Source organism: Passer domesticus, chromosome 3, assembly GCF_036417665.1.
Source record: "Passer domesticus isolate bPasDom1 chromosome 3, bPasDom1.hap1, whole genome shotgun sequence".
NCBI lineage: Eukaryota > Metazoa > Chordata > Aves > Passeriformes > Passeridae > Passer > Passer domesticus.
This window is the reverse complement of record NC_087476.1, coordinates 17,143,026-17,158,842: the sequence shown is the minus strand read 5'-3', so window position 1 is coordinate 17,158,842 and position 15,817 is coordinate 17,143,026. Positions and strand designations below refer to the sequence as shown.

Genomic DNA, 15,817 nt, shown 5'->3' with positions numbered 1-15,817 from the left:
GTTATGCTTGGATCATCTCTCCCCACTGGTGAGCTATACAGAGAGAGAGCAGCCCAGGGAAATGTCTGGGATCCACTGACCTACAGCTGCCTTTCTTAGGGATGTAAATTAAACTTCCAGATAGGAGACATTTGAAACAGAATACCTATCATATAATAAAGCCACGTGTTAGAGACAGATGTAATCCCCTATGCCTTCCCACAGCACATGTGTGTGCACACATACTCACACACAGGTACACATGTGCACGGTTCAGGATGGTGTGCATTCAGTTCAGCCTTGTATCTTTGCATCCTTTCAATTTTGTATCAATGTGAATCTATCCTAAATGATGAGGTTTTGAAGCCAAAATGCCTCTACTTTTGTTCCTTTGAATTTATATTCCTTTGAGCCTTCCTTTTGTTAGAATACTACTAATTTTTCCTGTCTCCTTCTTTTTCCTCTCTCCTTCTTTGTAATGGCATGGGGTGAGCACAGCACTTACTGGTTCCCCTGTAACTCAGATCTCCCCTCTGCCTGGTGGGCTGCAAACTTGGAGCAGGTCCCAGGTTGTTTTGTTTCTGTTGGGATACTTTTCCTGTTTGCCTTTGTCCTCCTCAAGGGGCTTTCTGCAGCCTCCTGCAATCTTGTTTGATTTGGTTTCTAAGGCAGTGCCCCAGTGCCTGTGAGCAGGCTGGTGAATTTGTGTGTACAACTGGCTGCAGATTATTCTGCCTCATTCTCTGGGACAGTTCTACAGCTGCTATTTTGTTTTGCCCTGAAAAAATGAGGGTAACAACCCCTGTCTCTCCTCATAATTGTGAAATTGTCCTGAAAATCCACGATCTAGATCCAGTGCAGTGCTCCTGGACGCTTAAAAGAACAATATGTTTTTGCCCAACAGAATTAGATTTATAGGAAAATGTTTCTAAAAAACCAAGAAATTTCTTCCTAAGGTCAAAGACTTTGAGAAAGTGAATCTATTTTGGGGGATTGCTGGCAAAGCTACATATAGGTGCTTCCTTTGAATTGCAGCTGCAGATAACTAAGTCCTAATTTCCTATGAAGAGCCCACACTTAGATCATTTTGGAGCTGTCTCCTCAGTGAAACTCCCACTCAGAAAAAGGAGAGGCTTTTCGTGGTATTTTGAGAGCCGTTGTTGCACAGATGATGCATCCTCTGAGGAGGCAGCTGTAATTGTAAAGTAGATGAACTCTAGAGCTGAACTCTTTGCTGTGTTACCAGAGTCATATGGGAATGCTGCTTAGAGCTGAGCAGCACTGCCATGGGGAAGCAGAGTCACACTCACTTCAAGGCTTCTGATCTTAAATATCACAGTTAAGCCTGACAACAGTTCAGAAGCTGTGAACTGCTAAATAAAAGCTAACTGCAAGTACTCTTCCTTTACTAAAATCACCTATGTTCCATTTGCCAAATACATCTGATGTGGAAATGGAAAAAGCAGAGGAAAACTCATATTGTTTGGGCAATACATAGTACATAAACATGATACACAAACTACATTACAAAGGAATGTCTACATAGCTTATTTGACACTTAGGTATCAACTTTAGTAAAATATTGTTTTAGAGTGAATGAATTTTTCAAATTAAAATATTAGTGCAGAGATATTTTTGCCAACCTAACACAGAAACATTGCATCCCATTTTGGAAGAAAATCATAAATAGTCTTAAGATGTTTGAGGATTTCTTTTTTGGAGGCACAAAGTTGGTATCAGGCATGTCTGAAGCTTGTGCTGCCACCACTTCAGAATACAGGAGGGAAAAGCAAGTTTCTGGGAGCTGCAATCCTCAACTGGATTATTCACCCCAAAATTTGCTGGCCATGAGCAAGGAATACATGCAGCTGGATACAGATCAAACTTCAGAGACAGCAGCAGCACAATATTGTCTGTGTGTCAATACTATGAAATCTGCTTCCATCAGCAGATTAGGCTCCCTCCTTAGCCTGGCGCATCACTCCAACCTCCTCCAAGTCTGACCAACACTAGGGTCAAGGAAGACCTACTTGGAAATGGTCAAAGAATAATAGGATTGTTTAGGTGGGAAAAGCCCTCTAAGATTCTTGAGTCCAACTGTTAACCCAGCACTGGCAAGCCCACCACCAAATACCCCATCTACACAATTTTTAAATACCTCCAGAGATGGCCACCACTTCCCTGAGCAGCCTGTTATAATGCTGGACAAATCTTTCCATTAAGAATTTTTTTCTGGTATAAAATCTAAACCTTTCCTTGCACAGCTTTAAGCCATTTTCTCTTGTCCGCTTTATTATCTGGGAGAAAAGACCAACCCCTACCTCACTACAACCTCCTCTCTGGTAGTTGTAGATAGCGATAAGATATCACCAATCCTCCTTTTCTTCAGGCTAAATGCCCCAGCTCCCTCAAGCACTCCCCACAGGATTTGTGGTCTGAACCTTTCACCAGCTTTGTTGCTCCTCTTTGGAGACCCCCTAGCACCCCAATTCCTTTCTTGTAGTGAGGGTCTCTTGAGCACAGTACTTGAGGTGTGGCACTTGTGTCACCAACAAAAGCCTCATGGCTGGCTCAGGAGACTTACAGATGTGGGATGTGGTCTGAAACATCTGCAAAAGTTGTTTCTTCTGTCTTCTCAGGGAAAGCTGTGCCTGCTTGGTTACAGCACCTTTCATGAAATAAAACTGAAAGCCCAAGCAATTCTGCACTAAGCTTTCACTAGTGCAGCTGGCTCCAGTGAGGGGGAGAGCATCAGGAAAAGTAAATTACCCTCCTGGAATTCATTCTGTCCTTGCCAGATGCTTAAAGTGCAGCTTTTCTGTCTGGGTATTTTCATAAGCAATGAGGTTGCAGACATAGCATTTTTCATCATATTTCCCCTGCTTTGGAGTACATGACATGCACTGTCTTTATGGATGAATAAAAGGTCATGACTGGCCAGCTGGTAACACAAAATACATTTTTATGGTAATGGCAAGGTATTCTAGCTTTGTTTCATAAAATTGCACTGACTGTGTATTTACATAAACCCTGCATCTGTTTAGTTAAGTTAAGCCAGAGGGTGATGATCTTTGTCTTTACAAAAGAGCTGATTTAATTTTATTGAACAAAGCTTTCTATTTAAAAGATCAAAGTCATTGCAGCCCCCTGCAGCAACAACTTAAAAGTTTCTTCAACTATTCGAATTAATGAAATATGGTAACTGGAACTGAACAAGCAGGAAAAAGAAAAAAGGAAAATAAAAATAAAAACTCCTTGGGGGCTTTGTTTATCATGAACTTGGAGAGAGACATTTTTCCTTTCATCAAGGTCCCATTGAGTGTCCTGACTCTCCTGCCTCTGAGAAAACAGGAATTGATAGCAGAAGCAGCATGCACAGTTTTAGACAAATTTTTAGAAGCTGGTAATGATGTGGGGAAAAGGCACAGTACAGTGAAGAAAATCTAGCAAAGAACTGGCCTTTCTAGCTTCCATGTGCTAGTTCCAGGTGCTAGTGAAGTCCTACTTGATAAAATGTCAGTTAATATATAAAATTGCTTGGTAACTCCACAGAAAATAACGGTAAAATCATGAGTTTGAAAATGTAGTTGCAGTGGAGATTGATATTTCATACCTTCTGAGAGAGCCCGCCTGTCACCTCCCAGCATCTGATTTTGGGGAAATTGTCTTGCAAATTTGTTTTTGGGAGGGGAATGGCTAAACACCTGCCTTACATTTCACTCCTGAAGTTTGGTATTTGCTTGCAAGTAGCTCCCTCATCTCCAAGACTGACAGGAGCACTCCCTACTGATACACTGGGTGAGCCCATGGCTACACCTCATGCTATAGCAGGATGGAGTCAAACACGTGCCAAAATTCACTCTTTGTGCCTGTCCATAGGTTATATCTGGCAGGCAGCCCAGGAGCATGGACCAAAAGGAACTGCAGCTAAGTTCCAACTTAGCCCTCAATTAGGACACTGATGAAACTAACCTCAAAGTCTGTTTTGACTGCAAGGAAACCTTTCCCAGAGATCTGTGTTGCTTCTACATCTCTTCTGCACAGTACATCTACGTTAGCACTTCAGCTTGGATCAGGAGAGTGCTGTGGCAGCTTTCCTCCTGACCACCCCTCCTTACCGTGCTTTGCTTTATGTGCTGAAACAGTCCTGGCATCTATCAACTGGACTCCATCCAAAGCTACACAAAAAATCTGGTGTAGGAGTGCACTTACTGTACTACAGCTGCAAACATGAGGCCAGTCAATGTGACCAGATTAGAGCTGGTCTAAAATAAATCTCTGAAATACACAGAGGGCACACACTGGGTCCCCTGTGCCAGCTCCTCTGTGCTACGGATCATCCCTACTTGTTCCAGGCCACCTGCTAATGTAGACTCAACCCAAAGAGGCTGCACTGCTGCTTTCTGACCCTGTCACTATTTAAATGGGTGAATAGTGCCATTTTAGGCACCATATGGTATCCCTGCAGGCCTCCAGCTGCCACTCTGCAGATCAACAGCTCAACCAAATGTCTCGTGTCATATCTGGCAGCCCCACGCAGACATCTCAGATACCTTAGGGAGACTAACTGCTGTGGATGTCTATGTTTAGACAACTGAATACCATTTTATTTTAGCATCTATTCCCCTCTAGACCAAAAAATTGAAACAAATGAGATTAAAAATGAGAATGGAAATTCTTGAAATACTATGGTGTGTTTTATGAAATAAAATACACAATATAGAATAAATAAAATAGTAAAAATTTAATTTCCTGAAAAAAAATATTAAAACTCTTTTTAAAATAATCTAAAAAGTATACAAAGCTTAATCTGACAACAACAGAAATCTTGTTTTGTCCTTCAAGAAACAGCTGAATTTTACAAATTACATTTATTATTTAGTAAGGGCTGAATTCACTGGCTTTAACAGAATAATTGCAAAGCTTGAGTTTCAGTTTCTGTTTGTGTAATTTACTGGCCTAATTCCCCAGATGCTTTGAGGACGGTAGCATCAGAGTCATTGCTAGTAAATCAATACATTATTGAATTACTAATTTTGCTGGGATAGTAATAAATGAAATAGGCTTTGGCATGTTTTCTGCCCTGAGGGTGACTGACAGAGAGCAGTCCTTCTCTGTTACTAGCAAACTCCTGGTGTCCAGCATGGCTGCAGGTGAGCAGGGATGCTCTCTGGGCTGACCACGCTGAGGACTCCCTGGCAGAGGCTGGTAGGCTGGTGGCCATGGGCCAGCACTGTGCCATGGTTTAACCTCCCTTGCACAGCAAGCATCCTCCAAAGCTGCAGAAAAACATTTACAAGCCAAGGAACCGACTTCTGAATCTGCATGGAAATACTTGGAGATTACAGGAATTTCAAACACTTAAACATTAAAATCCTGACCTCTTGTGGCCATCAGACTGTCCGGCAAAAGCTTCTGTCAGTTTCTAACCCAGGTGATGTTCTTCCTGGGTGTGGGATGGCCATTTGTGTATTTCTGCTCCCAGACCTGCCTGTGTGCCAGGAGTCATTGACAAACCTCACATTTGAACATCTCTGTGGGTCCAGAGGAGGCCACAAATGAGATCAGAGGGCTGGAGCACCTCTCCTACAAAGGCAGGCTGAGAGAGCTGGGGCTGTTCAGCCTGGAGAAGTGAATGATTTGGGGAGACCTTAAAACAGCCTCCAGTACCTAAAAGGGTCTTATAAACAAGAGGGAGAGTGACTTTTCACATAGGCAGATAGTGACAAGACAAGGTAAACAGTTTTAACCTAAAAGAGGGGAGATTTAGATTAGATAATTGGAATAAATTCTTTACTGCAAGAATGTTGAGGCACTGAAAGAGGATGCCCAGAGAAGTTGAGAATGCCTCATCCCTGGATGCATTCAAGTCCAGATTTAATGGGCCCCTGAGAAACCTGATCTAGTGGGTGGTATCCCAGCCCACAGAGGGGGTTTGGAAATAGATGATCCTTAAGGTGTCGTCTAACCTAAGCCATTTTTTGATTCTGTGATTTATCCTAAATGTAAATGAAGTGCAGTCTTTTTAGACACTGTGGAAAAAAATCTGGCAGAAATGGCACAGAAATGGGAAGTATGGGTCTGCACATTAACATCCTGTATGTGGCACAAAGCTATTTGCAGACCTTTAATTCTAACAAAGATTTGAGAAAGGGAATGTTTGTTTTGTCTGTCTTGCTTTGCTGCTCTCCTAGTCTGCATCAGTAGGTAGCTTTGGGCTATAGAATAATTAAGACTACAAATATAATCTGCATGTGTGTAATTGATAATGTTCTATGTCAATTTTTGCAGATATATATTATCAGCACCATTTCAAACATGAACCTACACTTCTAAGAACCCAGCATCAAAACCCAGAAAGTCTGGCTTCATGTGCAAGTCTGCATAAGGAGAAAGGACAAGTGGAGTTTCTCAGGCCATGTGATCTTTTACCTGGACAAGCTAAGGCTACACAGTATTTAGGACAGGCACATATCTGCACCCTGATTATTCATATGCAGTAGTGTCTTCTGTATAAGAATTTCCTCTATCCAGGACTAAGTACCTGAATGCTTTATAATTTCTAAAATAATTGGAGCATCTACAAGTATGTTTTTCAGTCTGCATGCATAGCAAATCCAAAGGCTGCTGAAATACAAATAATACATGGAACAAAACAGCATCTATTACTAGAATTTATACATTTATAGAATGTATAATTTATACAACATATTAATAACATACTCAAAACCATTAAACAGTGCATGAATAAAATGTATTTTTAGAAGTTTTTCTTTCTATCACCTTGCATATACAGACTGGACATAGGAACTACAGTACTGAGTATATTTTAATTTAAAAGACATATTAATTGACAATTGCACTTGCTTAAAATACCCACACAAGAAAGAAAAGATGAACTGAAAAGGTGCAATCATTCCCATTGCTCAGAATCTCTGCGGTTTTTCATTTCACATTCTCTCAAAAGAATACTAATTCTCATTAACAAATATTAATAGGATAAAGAAAGAGTTTTGTAAAAAATATTTTAGTGATCATTTATAAGTTTTTAATTTCGGTTGTCCTCAGATCTCTGTTACTCATTTGCTGGCATTGCCTGGTTTCCCTCTGAAAATAATTGATATTTCATTTGAGTATGTAAACAGGCTTGGACTTTTTTACTTAGAGCCCTTGGTGTTTACTGGCACTCATTTACAACATGTTTTTTTTCCAGGATGCCCATCACAGTAACAGTTGCTCATCCTCTATTCAAAAAAAAACCCCAACACTGGGTACTGGATTTTCTGTTCCTAAATGTAATAATCACTTTATGGTTTTAGTGCTGATGACATTTCAGTCTCTCCTTGGGCACCTAATGCTCCTGGTGCAGTGCAGAAAATTTTGGTACACAATGGACTGGGGAATAGGTTCTCCTGGTGATGAAGATGCAACATGATAGCATCTCAAAACGTCCAGGTGTCAGAAGGCACTCTGAGGCACTTCATGCATGACTGTAGTATGTTTGTTTCTTTACGAAGAATGCTGAATGACATGAGTAGCATTTTGCCTTATTCAGAAAAGTAGAGTAGCAACCACAAAACAGATAACCTGCACAGATTACTGTTGACAGAATAAAACCGTATTCAGTATTTCAGTGAGACAAAACACATCACCTTACATTTTCAGGTACCAAAACAGTGGGGCAATAAAAATAATCTTTTAAGTGCTACTACACAAAAGTTGCTTTCAAAAAGCACAGTGTTTCTTAATTAGTTGCAGAACAGTCTTGAGAACCTCTTCCTTGGAGGGGCTGGCATCAACCTCTTGGCATGCAGGATTCACCATCCTTCTGTATGACTCTTCAACTCTAAAAACAAAACAAGAGAAATTAAACTTCAAAATGCAGGGATATGACATGAAATTAGTCACCAGTCTCAGAAGACAGCGCTCACACTGCAGAGACAGAGAATAGAAAATCTAATATGAGGCTCAGAATGAAATCTCCTGCAAAGAAAAATAAACCATTAGTAACTATTAGAATGTAAATCTCAAACCATGTCGTTTCCTTGACATTGATTCCCAGAATAATATTCCAGCCATATTAACAAGGCATGGCATAAAGCATTTCTTTCTTCACAGATTATCACTGGATACAGTTTTGTATAGCAATAGAGTGGACAGTCTGCTTCTAGCACTTGAATTAATTTTTTCAGTTTCTGCTAAGGCATCTCTGAACTATAGGGCATCGCATTGTGTAGTTGTGCTCATTGACTGATCTCAGCTTTGACTCACTAGATTACAGAGTTGACATATCATTCAACCCCTTCCTCTGATCAGCTAACCAGATGAATAACAGGATAAAATACAGGATGAAAACCTCCTCACTTAGGCTATAAGCATAATGCTTATAGCCTAAGTGCTTAGGGTGTGAATAAGGATGTGAATATTATTGTCTATGTTCCCATAAAGCCATTCAGGACAGAATCACAGAACAAATCAAGAAAGATTCTGGATGTTCTCATATTCAGATTGACATAACAAACAGGGAGAAATAACTAAAAACTTTCCAACACAAATATGCAGAAACAGGATTAAAATGTAAAAGATGCTTAAATGGCAGTATGTTCCCTAGCTAACTCATCCCTCTGCAGGTCCCACTATATAAGCTGTGTGTTCACACAGAGTTTCTGTCAAAATTAAGGAACCACAGAATCATAGAATGTTAAGGGGATGGAATGAACCTTAAAGATCATCTAGTCCCAATCCCTGTACCATGGGCAGGGATACCTCCCACCAGACCAGGCTGCTTAAGGCCTTACCCAACCTGACTTTGAACACTGCTAGAGTTGGGGCATCAACATCATCTCTGGGCAGCCTGTTTCAGTATCTCACCACTCTCGCAGTTAAAAATTTCTTCCTAATAGCTAACCTAAATTTTCCCTCTTTCCATCTGTATCCATTACTCCTTGTTCTACCTCTACAGCTCCTGATGAAGAGTTCCTCTCTGGCTTCCCTGTAGGCACCTTCAGATACTGGAAAGTTGCTATGAGGTGTCCACTCAACCTTCTCTTTCGCAGGCTGGACAGCACCCCCTTTCTCAGTCTGTCTTTGTAGAGGAGGTGCTCCAGTTCTCTTATCAACTTTGTGATCCTCCTCTGTGCTTGCTCCAATAGTTCCATGTCCTTCTTCTGTTAGGGACACCAAAACTGGACTCAGCACTCCAGGTGGGGTCTCACAAGAGCAATGTATAGGAGGAGAATCCCCTCCTTCAACCTGCTGGCCATGGTGCACAGATGCAGCCCAGGGCACAGTTGGCATTCTGGGCTGTGAGTGCACATTGCCAGCTCATGATGAGTTTTTCATCAACCATCGCCCTCAAGTCTTTCTCTGCAGGGCACTCTCAATCACTTCTCCATCTAATCTGTACTCAGGATTGCCACGACCCAGGTGTAGGACACTGTACTTCCCCTTGTTGAATTTCATGAGGTTTCTCAGGCCTGTCCAGGTTCCTGTGAATGGCATCCCTTCCCTCCAGCAAGTCCACTGCACCACACAGCTTGGTCTTGTCAGCAAATCTGCTGAGGGTGCACTCACTTCCACTGTCCTTGTCACCAAAAAGATGCTGAATAGTATCAGCCCCAGTAGCGACCCCAGGGGACACCACTTGTCATTGGCTCCCACGTGGACAGTAAGCCATTGACCACAACTCTTTGTGTGCTGCCATCCAGCCAATTCTTTGTTCACTGAACGGTCGATCGATCAAATCCATGTCTCTCCCATATGAAGATGAAGATGTCATGTGGCACACTGTCAAACAATTTCCAGAAGTCCAGGCAGATGTCATCAGTTGCTCTGCCCCATTCAGGAATGTTGAATTTGTCAGGCAAAATCTCCCCTTTGTAAAGCCACTTTGGCTTTACAAATTATAGCCACTTTTGAGCTTCCACCTTAGACAAATGATCTAATCAATACATTTGGCAGAGCCTAGATAGCAATTCAGCACACCCTGAAGCAGGATACCTAGGGTGCCATTCAGTTGCTTAAATTAATGTACCTAGTACTGCTTGAAATTCTCTGGACTATCTCATTTAGCTTCCAGTTCCTAGCCTGGAAAGTGTGCACAGGTTCTGCATCACATCTCATATCAAAAGGCTTTAGATACTTAAGTTTAGATCACTGAGCTCCAAACAAGTGGTGAGATGAATCATTTTGAAGGCTCCATTGAATGTATTGACTATGCTGGTACCTGAAACACTTTCTACAGCTAAAGACATCTACAACAGGATGTTTAAATTTTATTCTCTCTCTTAATCTGGAGCTCAATTCCAGAATTTCCTGGGGAATCGCTGTGTTTCAACTTCTTTCCTCCCAGTTTTGGAACTCATAAGTCCATCCCCTTCATGACTTCACTGAGAAAAATGTGAAAATAAAAGCAGCAAAGCAAAATATAAGTATTTTAACTCAAAGCTCCTTTACAATTAAATTATACATCTGCATCTTTCAAACACTTTCAGTTAGAAGTGAGCGAATTTACCTTCCCTGACAGCCATGCATTCTTTCCAAAAAAACACCAAAACCAAACAAAAGCTTATACAAAGGAAATTCTTGTGGAAATTCTTGTCCCAATAATGTGAGAGGCACATTTGTTATTGATCCCACAGGATCCAAGACTGCCTCCAGCCTCTTATTCCCCATTCAAGGAATTACCTTTGGCGAAACAAGCTGTTAGCTTCCAGCTCAGCTTCCTCCTTTGTTTTCTCCAGCCCCCGATTCTGAAGCCTCCGGACTCGTTCTTCAGGGTCAACAGTCAGGAGAAGAACAAGATCAGGTTTAAGCAGATCGTCAGGCCACTGATATACCTCATCTTGAGCTGGTGGAAGATCCTGGACTTTCCCACTTGTTTCGGTGGCAATTGCGTAGGCAGCTGTGCTGTGCCAGTATCTGTCAGGAAAAAACAAAGTGGAGGGAAAGAAATTTAAAAGAGAACATTAGTTCTTCAGTAATATAGGAGACAGCTGGAATTATAACGACAAGTCAATAATGATGAGATAGGTGACACCATGGCTTTTAAGGGAAATCCAAATAACAGTTCTGTGCTAACCATTATTTCTTAACATGACAACAGTCAGTGCGCTATTCAGAGTAAATGTGAACTATTAATTAAAACACTATGTAGAGACTGTTTCAGACACTCCTATCGAAAGAAAGTCTCCTCATATATTGAGATGGATCAAAGAAGAGTTACAATATTTCTCAAAATCATTTACTTTGAGTCCCCTTTTTTGTGGTTCCCATCCTACTTAATGCAATAGATTTAGTAGAGAACATGCAGTCTCCACAAACTTGTGGATGAACACAGGCATTACTAATGTTACTAGTTTCACTTGCATTTAACATTCTCCCCACTATAAGGCACTGTGTTTGATAGATTTCAGTGGACTCGGGGCTGGCTGAAAATAGCACTCACATGCAAACAATGTATGTGTGCATGTGTGTCTGTGTGTGTTGCAGCAGGAGGTTACAGTACACCTACTGAAATAAGCAGAGGGTTCAAAGTACATCTTGATATTTTTATCAGCAGTAATATCATAATCCGCCTAAACAGTTAGTGAAAACCAGAAATAACAAACAAACCCAAAAAAGTGGGAAGTATATCTCTGTGTTTAAATTTACAAAGAGTAAGTCTACCTAAAACTCAGTCATTCCAATCCACCCACATCTGAAACACATCTTAGAGACAGCCATGACCAGCAGCCCACAGTCTCCTCTGGTTTGTCACAAAACACTGGTTTAGCTCAGGATGCACAATCTGTGCCTTCACTATTCCTAACTGAAGATGTAACAATTTTTGTGTGTCCTAAAGCTAGTTATGAGTATTAGACTGATTTAAGTTCCTTATTTTATTATAAGTGTTACTATTTAAAATATATAATATTTATCTGACTCTCTGCAGACTCTTCCAAAAAACCCTAAACAAACTACAAAACCCCCAAAACAAAACCCCCGAAGAAACACAGAGATGATCACTGACTACTTGCAATAAGAGGGCTTCTTAAATACACAAACCTGTCTATGATCACAGGTGCCTGAGTGGATGCTTTCGCTATCTCTGAAGCCAGAATGTAGTTGCCTGCAGCATAAAATGCTCTTTTAACGGGTGTTGGCTCATCATCAAACACAGTCCTCCACTGGCTGATGCAGGTTGGTGGGGACCGCAGCAGAATGCCATTCAGGGTGTCCTTAACAGCCTGGGTCACTGTGGTTTTGCCTGCATTTAATTTACAGAAGGAAATATTCATTATATTATTTACCAGATACACCTGAGTTTTAAAAACTGAAAAATGCTCCTTTCTGTTCATGTGGAGTACAGATTCTGATATCTGAATATGTAACCCGAGCATCTTGTCATAAGCTTTCCAGCAGAAAATGATTCTGAGTCTGGTTGCAGGAATTATTACTCTTCTTCCTGCTCTCTAAGCATTCCAGCCCTTCCTTTAGCCAGCTTTCAGTTTTCACTCCCTTAAATGCATCAGGTGCATGGCAATTCTTCTATATCTATTAATTTATAATATTGTTCACAGTTGCAATTTATGTGAATGTAGCCATGCTTGTCATCCAGTTGCTTCTTTTTATGAGGATTTTCAGGTCTTTTTAACTGACAAGTCAGAAAACAAAGTTAGTCAGAAGCAAGTAATATTTCTCTTAGACGAACTGCTGGCAGTTCCCCAGACTAGGGGAAACTACCACTAGTTTAGTTCATTTATTTGAAAACTTTCCATTTAAAGTATGTTTAATCATCTGCACAAGAAATTTAATTTTCAGTACTCCACTGTGTATTCTTTCATTTGCATAGGTAAGGAGTTAAACTACTGAATGTAAATTAGCATACACTGATCTTTTACAAGTAAGAGAAGACAGATTGGCATTTGTAATTATTAATTCCATATCTGTCACAGGTTTCCAAAATTTTTTAAATTTTATTTTAAAGCTTTATGCCTAATAAAAAAACCACATAGCAGTGGGTCCTTTCAACAGTTTCTCATCTGTGGTTCTTCAACCACACGTTGCTCTTACCGGTGGCATCCAGCCCCTCAAAAACTATGACGGGAAAACCTCCCTTCTTTTGGTGCTCTGGGCATTTCTCCAGCAGGTCGAGCACTGCTTCAGCCTCTGGGATCCGTTCTGCACACTGCAAGGAGAGATCACAGAATGTGCTGGGTCGGAAGTGACCATCTAGTCCAGCCCCCAGGCAGTGCACTGGACCACCCTAAACTAGATCAGGTCTCTTAGAGCCCTGTCCCACCTGACCTGGAGTGTTTCAAGAGATGGGACATCCATCTGGGCAACCTATGTCGGTGTTTCACCACCCTCCAGACGTAAAAAACTTCTTCCTTACATCTGGTCAGACCCTGCCCTCCCTTCGTTTGAAGCGATTACCCCTCGTTCCCCCGGCACCCGCCCGCCCCAGGGCGCTGCAGAGCCAAACGTGGGCTCCGCGCCCGCGGTGCTGACCTGGCGCAGGCGCTGGCGGAGGGCGCTGGCGGAGGGCGGCAGGGCGCGGGCCACGGGCCGGGGGCCCGGTGAGCCCGGGGCGCAGCGCCCCAGCATCGCCGGGAGCCGAGAGCCGGGAGCAGCGAGCCGGGAGCCGGGAGCAGCGAGCCGGGCCAGCGGCAGAACGGAGGGAGCGGGCGGAGGCGGAGGAGGAGCCAGCGGGAAACGAAACTGGCCCGGCCGGCCGGGAAAGCTCCGGTCTGCGGAGACCAGCGCGGAGCAAGGGGCAGCTCCTCGGAACGCCCTTCTGCCTCCCCCGCCCCGCGTCACGGGCACCGGGTTGCACGGGTTCGGTCCCGCGGGGTCTGTGCGCGGACGGGCGCCAGCAGTCACGGGATGGAAGGTCCCAGCCTCGGGATCCAGCCTGCCCACCCGCCAGCAACGAAGGGTGACATTCCCACGGGCTCTCGTGGTTGAATCCTGGCGATCTTCTAAAAAAAATTAAAAAAAATAAAAAAATTAGATGTGCAAATATGCTCCGCCGATTAGGACTGGCCCAAAGTGACAAAGTCTTAACCCAAGCTGAACTACTTTTTTGAATTGCAGTGCCCAAGCAGCACTGCGCTGTCAGGTATGTCAGTAACTTGACCCCATTATTTCGTAATTCAGTACCTTGATAACAAGACCAACAGACACAAATAATCTTGAGAGTAAACTGAACTTTTAGAAGCCTATTTTCATTTTCCAAGCAATTTTGCAACGGCCAATTTCAGCTTTCATCAGCTCAGATGTAGGAACCAGGAACACTGCAAATAGCACAGACTTAGCCGCGTGACAGCTGCTATGAGTAACATTGCCTAAAATGTAATTTTTGAGTTTTCAGAAGATGTAACTTAAAGAAGATGTTGGAGAGCCTGCACCTCTGTAGAAAACTTCTATGCTTTTTCAATAGTCGGAGAATGGCCACTTAGAGATATCTAAAGTTAAACTTCTGACTTTTTTTTTTTAACTAATAGACTCTACAAGAAATTCCTTGGAAACCTGTCTTTCTCTGGTCATCTCCTTCATCTGCACAAATACCTTTTACTTAGTGTAACTACAGGGAGAGGGGAGCAGCTGGTAGGCAGTACCAGTTGCAAATCATCTGTACTAGTTGGCAACTGCCCATCCCAAAGAAGCTGATGGAAGTGAGGGCCAGAGCCACAACTGGTAACATAGCCTTGGAAGCTCTTCAATACAGTCCCAGCATCATGTGCCAAAATTAATTTGGTTCTTTTAAGACTGTTTCGTACCTGAGAACTCCAGCACCATTCCACATCACTCAAACACATGGCTGTGCCATCTGGGTGTGGATATCAGAAGACAGGGTAAAACACGGTTCATTATACAGGAAGTCAATAGATATTTTTAAGACCATAATAATATGCACTGATTAAGAGTAGGGGCTCTTCTCAGCCAATATTTTGTCTGGCAGAATGACATGTTGTATGTGCCTGTCTTGTCCATGGTCCCTTCTCCTAGTCCTTCTGCTCCTCCAGCCTCCACACTGAATTGGGAATGTTAAACAGTACATCCTCATCTTTCAGGACCCGTTATGGACCCTTGGAGTTGGCTAAATGTGATACAGACTACCTCCACAAACCCCTGTTGTCCCAATTACAGCAACGTTACTGTTGCATAAAAATTTCATACGTTTTAAACTTGCATCCTTATTTCAACAAATGCCCCTTCTAATAATATTACTGATTTTGGTGAATAACAGTTTAACATTCAGTTTATTTATTACCTACAGGATTTTTTAAAGATCACTCAAATTTCCCCTTCAGTTTTTTTTCATGTCAGAAATGACAGCCTCCATCCCCATGTAAGACAGCTGCTTCATCCCCTTGATCACTTAGAAACAAGGATAACTTCTTTAACTGTAAGGTCCTGCCAGGATGTGGAGACCTGAACTGGACCATTAATCAGGGGTTGGTTACACTTACCAAAGTTTCACAGACCAGCAGAGTAATGCAATATACTTTGTTTCTGGGTGATACTAAGCTTTAAGTTGACTTTTTTCTGTGCTGCCTCCCACAGAGCCTTTGATTTCAGAGGAGAAGCAACAGCGACTAAAATGTCCTTCCTGAGCACAAGTGCCACTGCGGAGCTCAGCATCAGGTACACAAGGTTTCGATGACTGTTTTGGATTTGCACTGCCTCACCTTTATCTATACTGAAACCTACCTGCCACTTTCCTGTTCATTTGTTTGCTTGAGGTCCAATTGACTTGCAGCCAAGTTTCATTTTAAAAGCACTTGTAAAGCTGGCTATTTCTCTCACTGACCTCTCATCTTCTTTCTCTTCTGTTTTGGTGTTTTGGTTTTTT

General features: G+C 42.2%; 1 protein-coding gene across 1 annotated transcript; it reads right to left on the bottom strand.

The window, feature by feature from the left end:
• Positions 1 to 6,711: 6,711 nt before the first annotated feature.
• On the bottom strand, positions 6,712 to 14,760 carry CMPK2 (cytidine/uridine monophosphate kinase 2). The gene is made up of 6 exons (XM_064411347.1): positions 14,742 to 14,760; positions 13,471 to 13,940; positions 13,033 to 13,147; positions 12,025 to 12,226; positions 10,666 to 10,899; positions 6,712 to 7,825 (listed from the first exon to the last, which is right to left on the bottom strand). Exons 1-6 carry the CDS (start codon positions 14,758 to 14,760, stop codon positions 7,705 to 7,707), a joined length of 1,161 nt encoding a protein of 386 aa, XP_064267417.1. The 3' UTR covers positions 6,712 to 7,704.
• Positions 14,761 to 15,817: the final 1,057 nt, after the last annotated feature.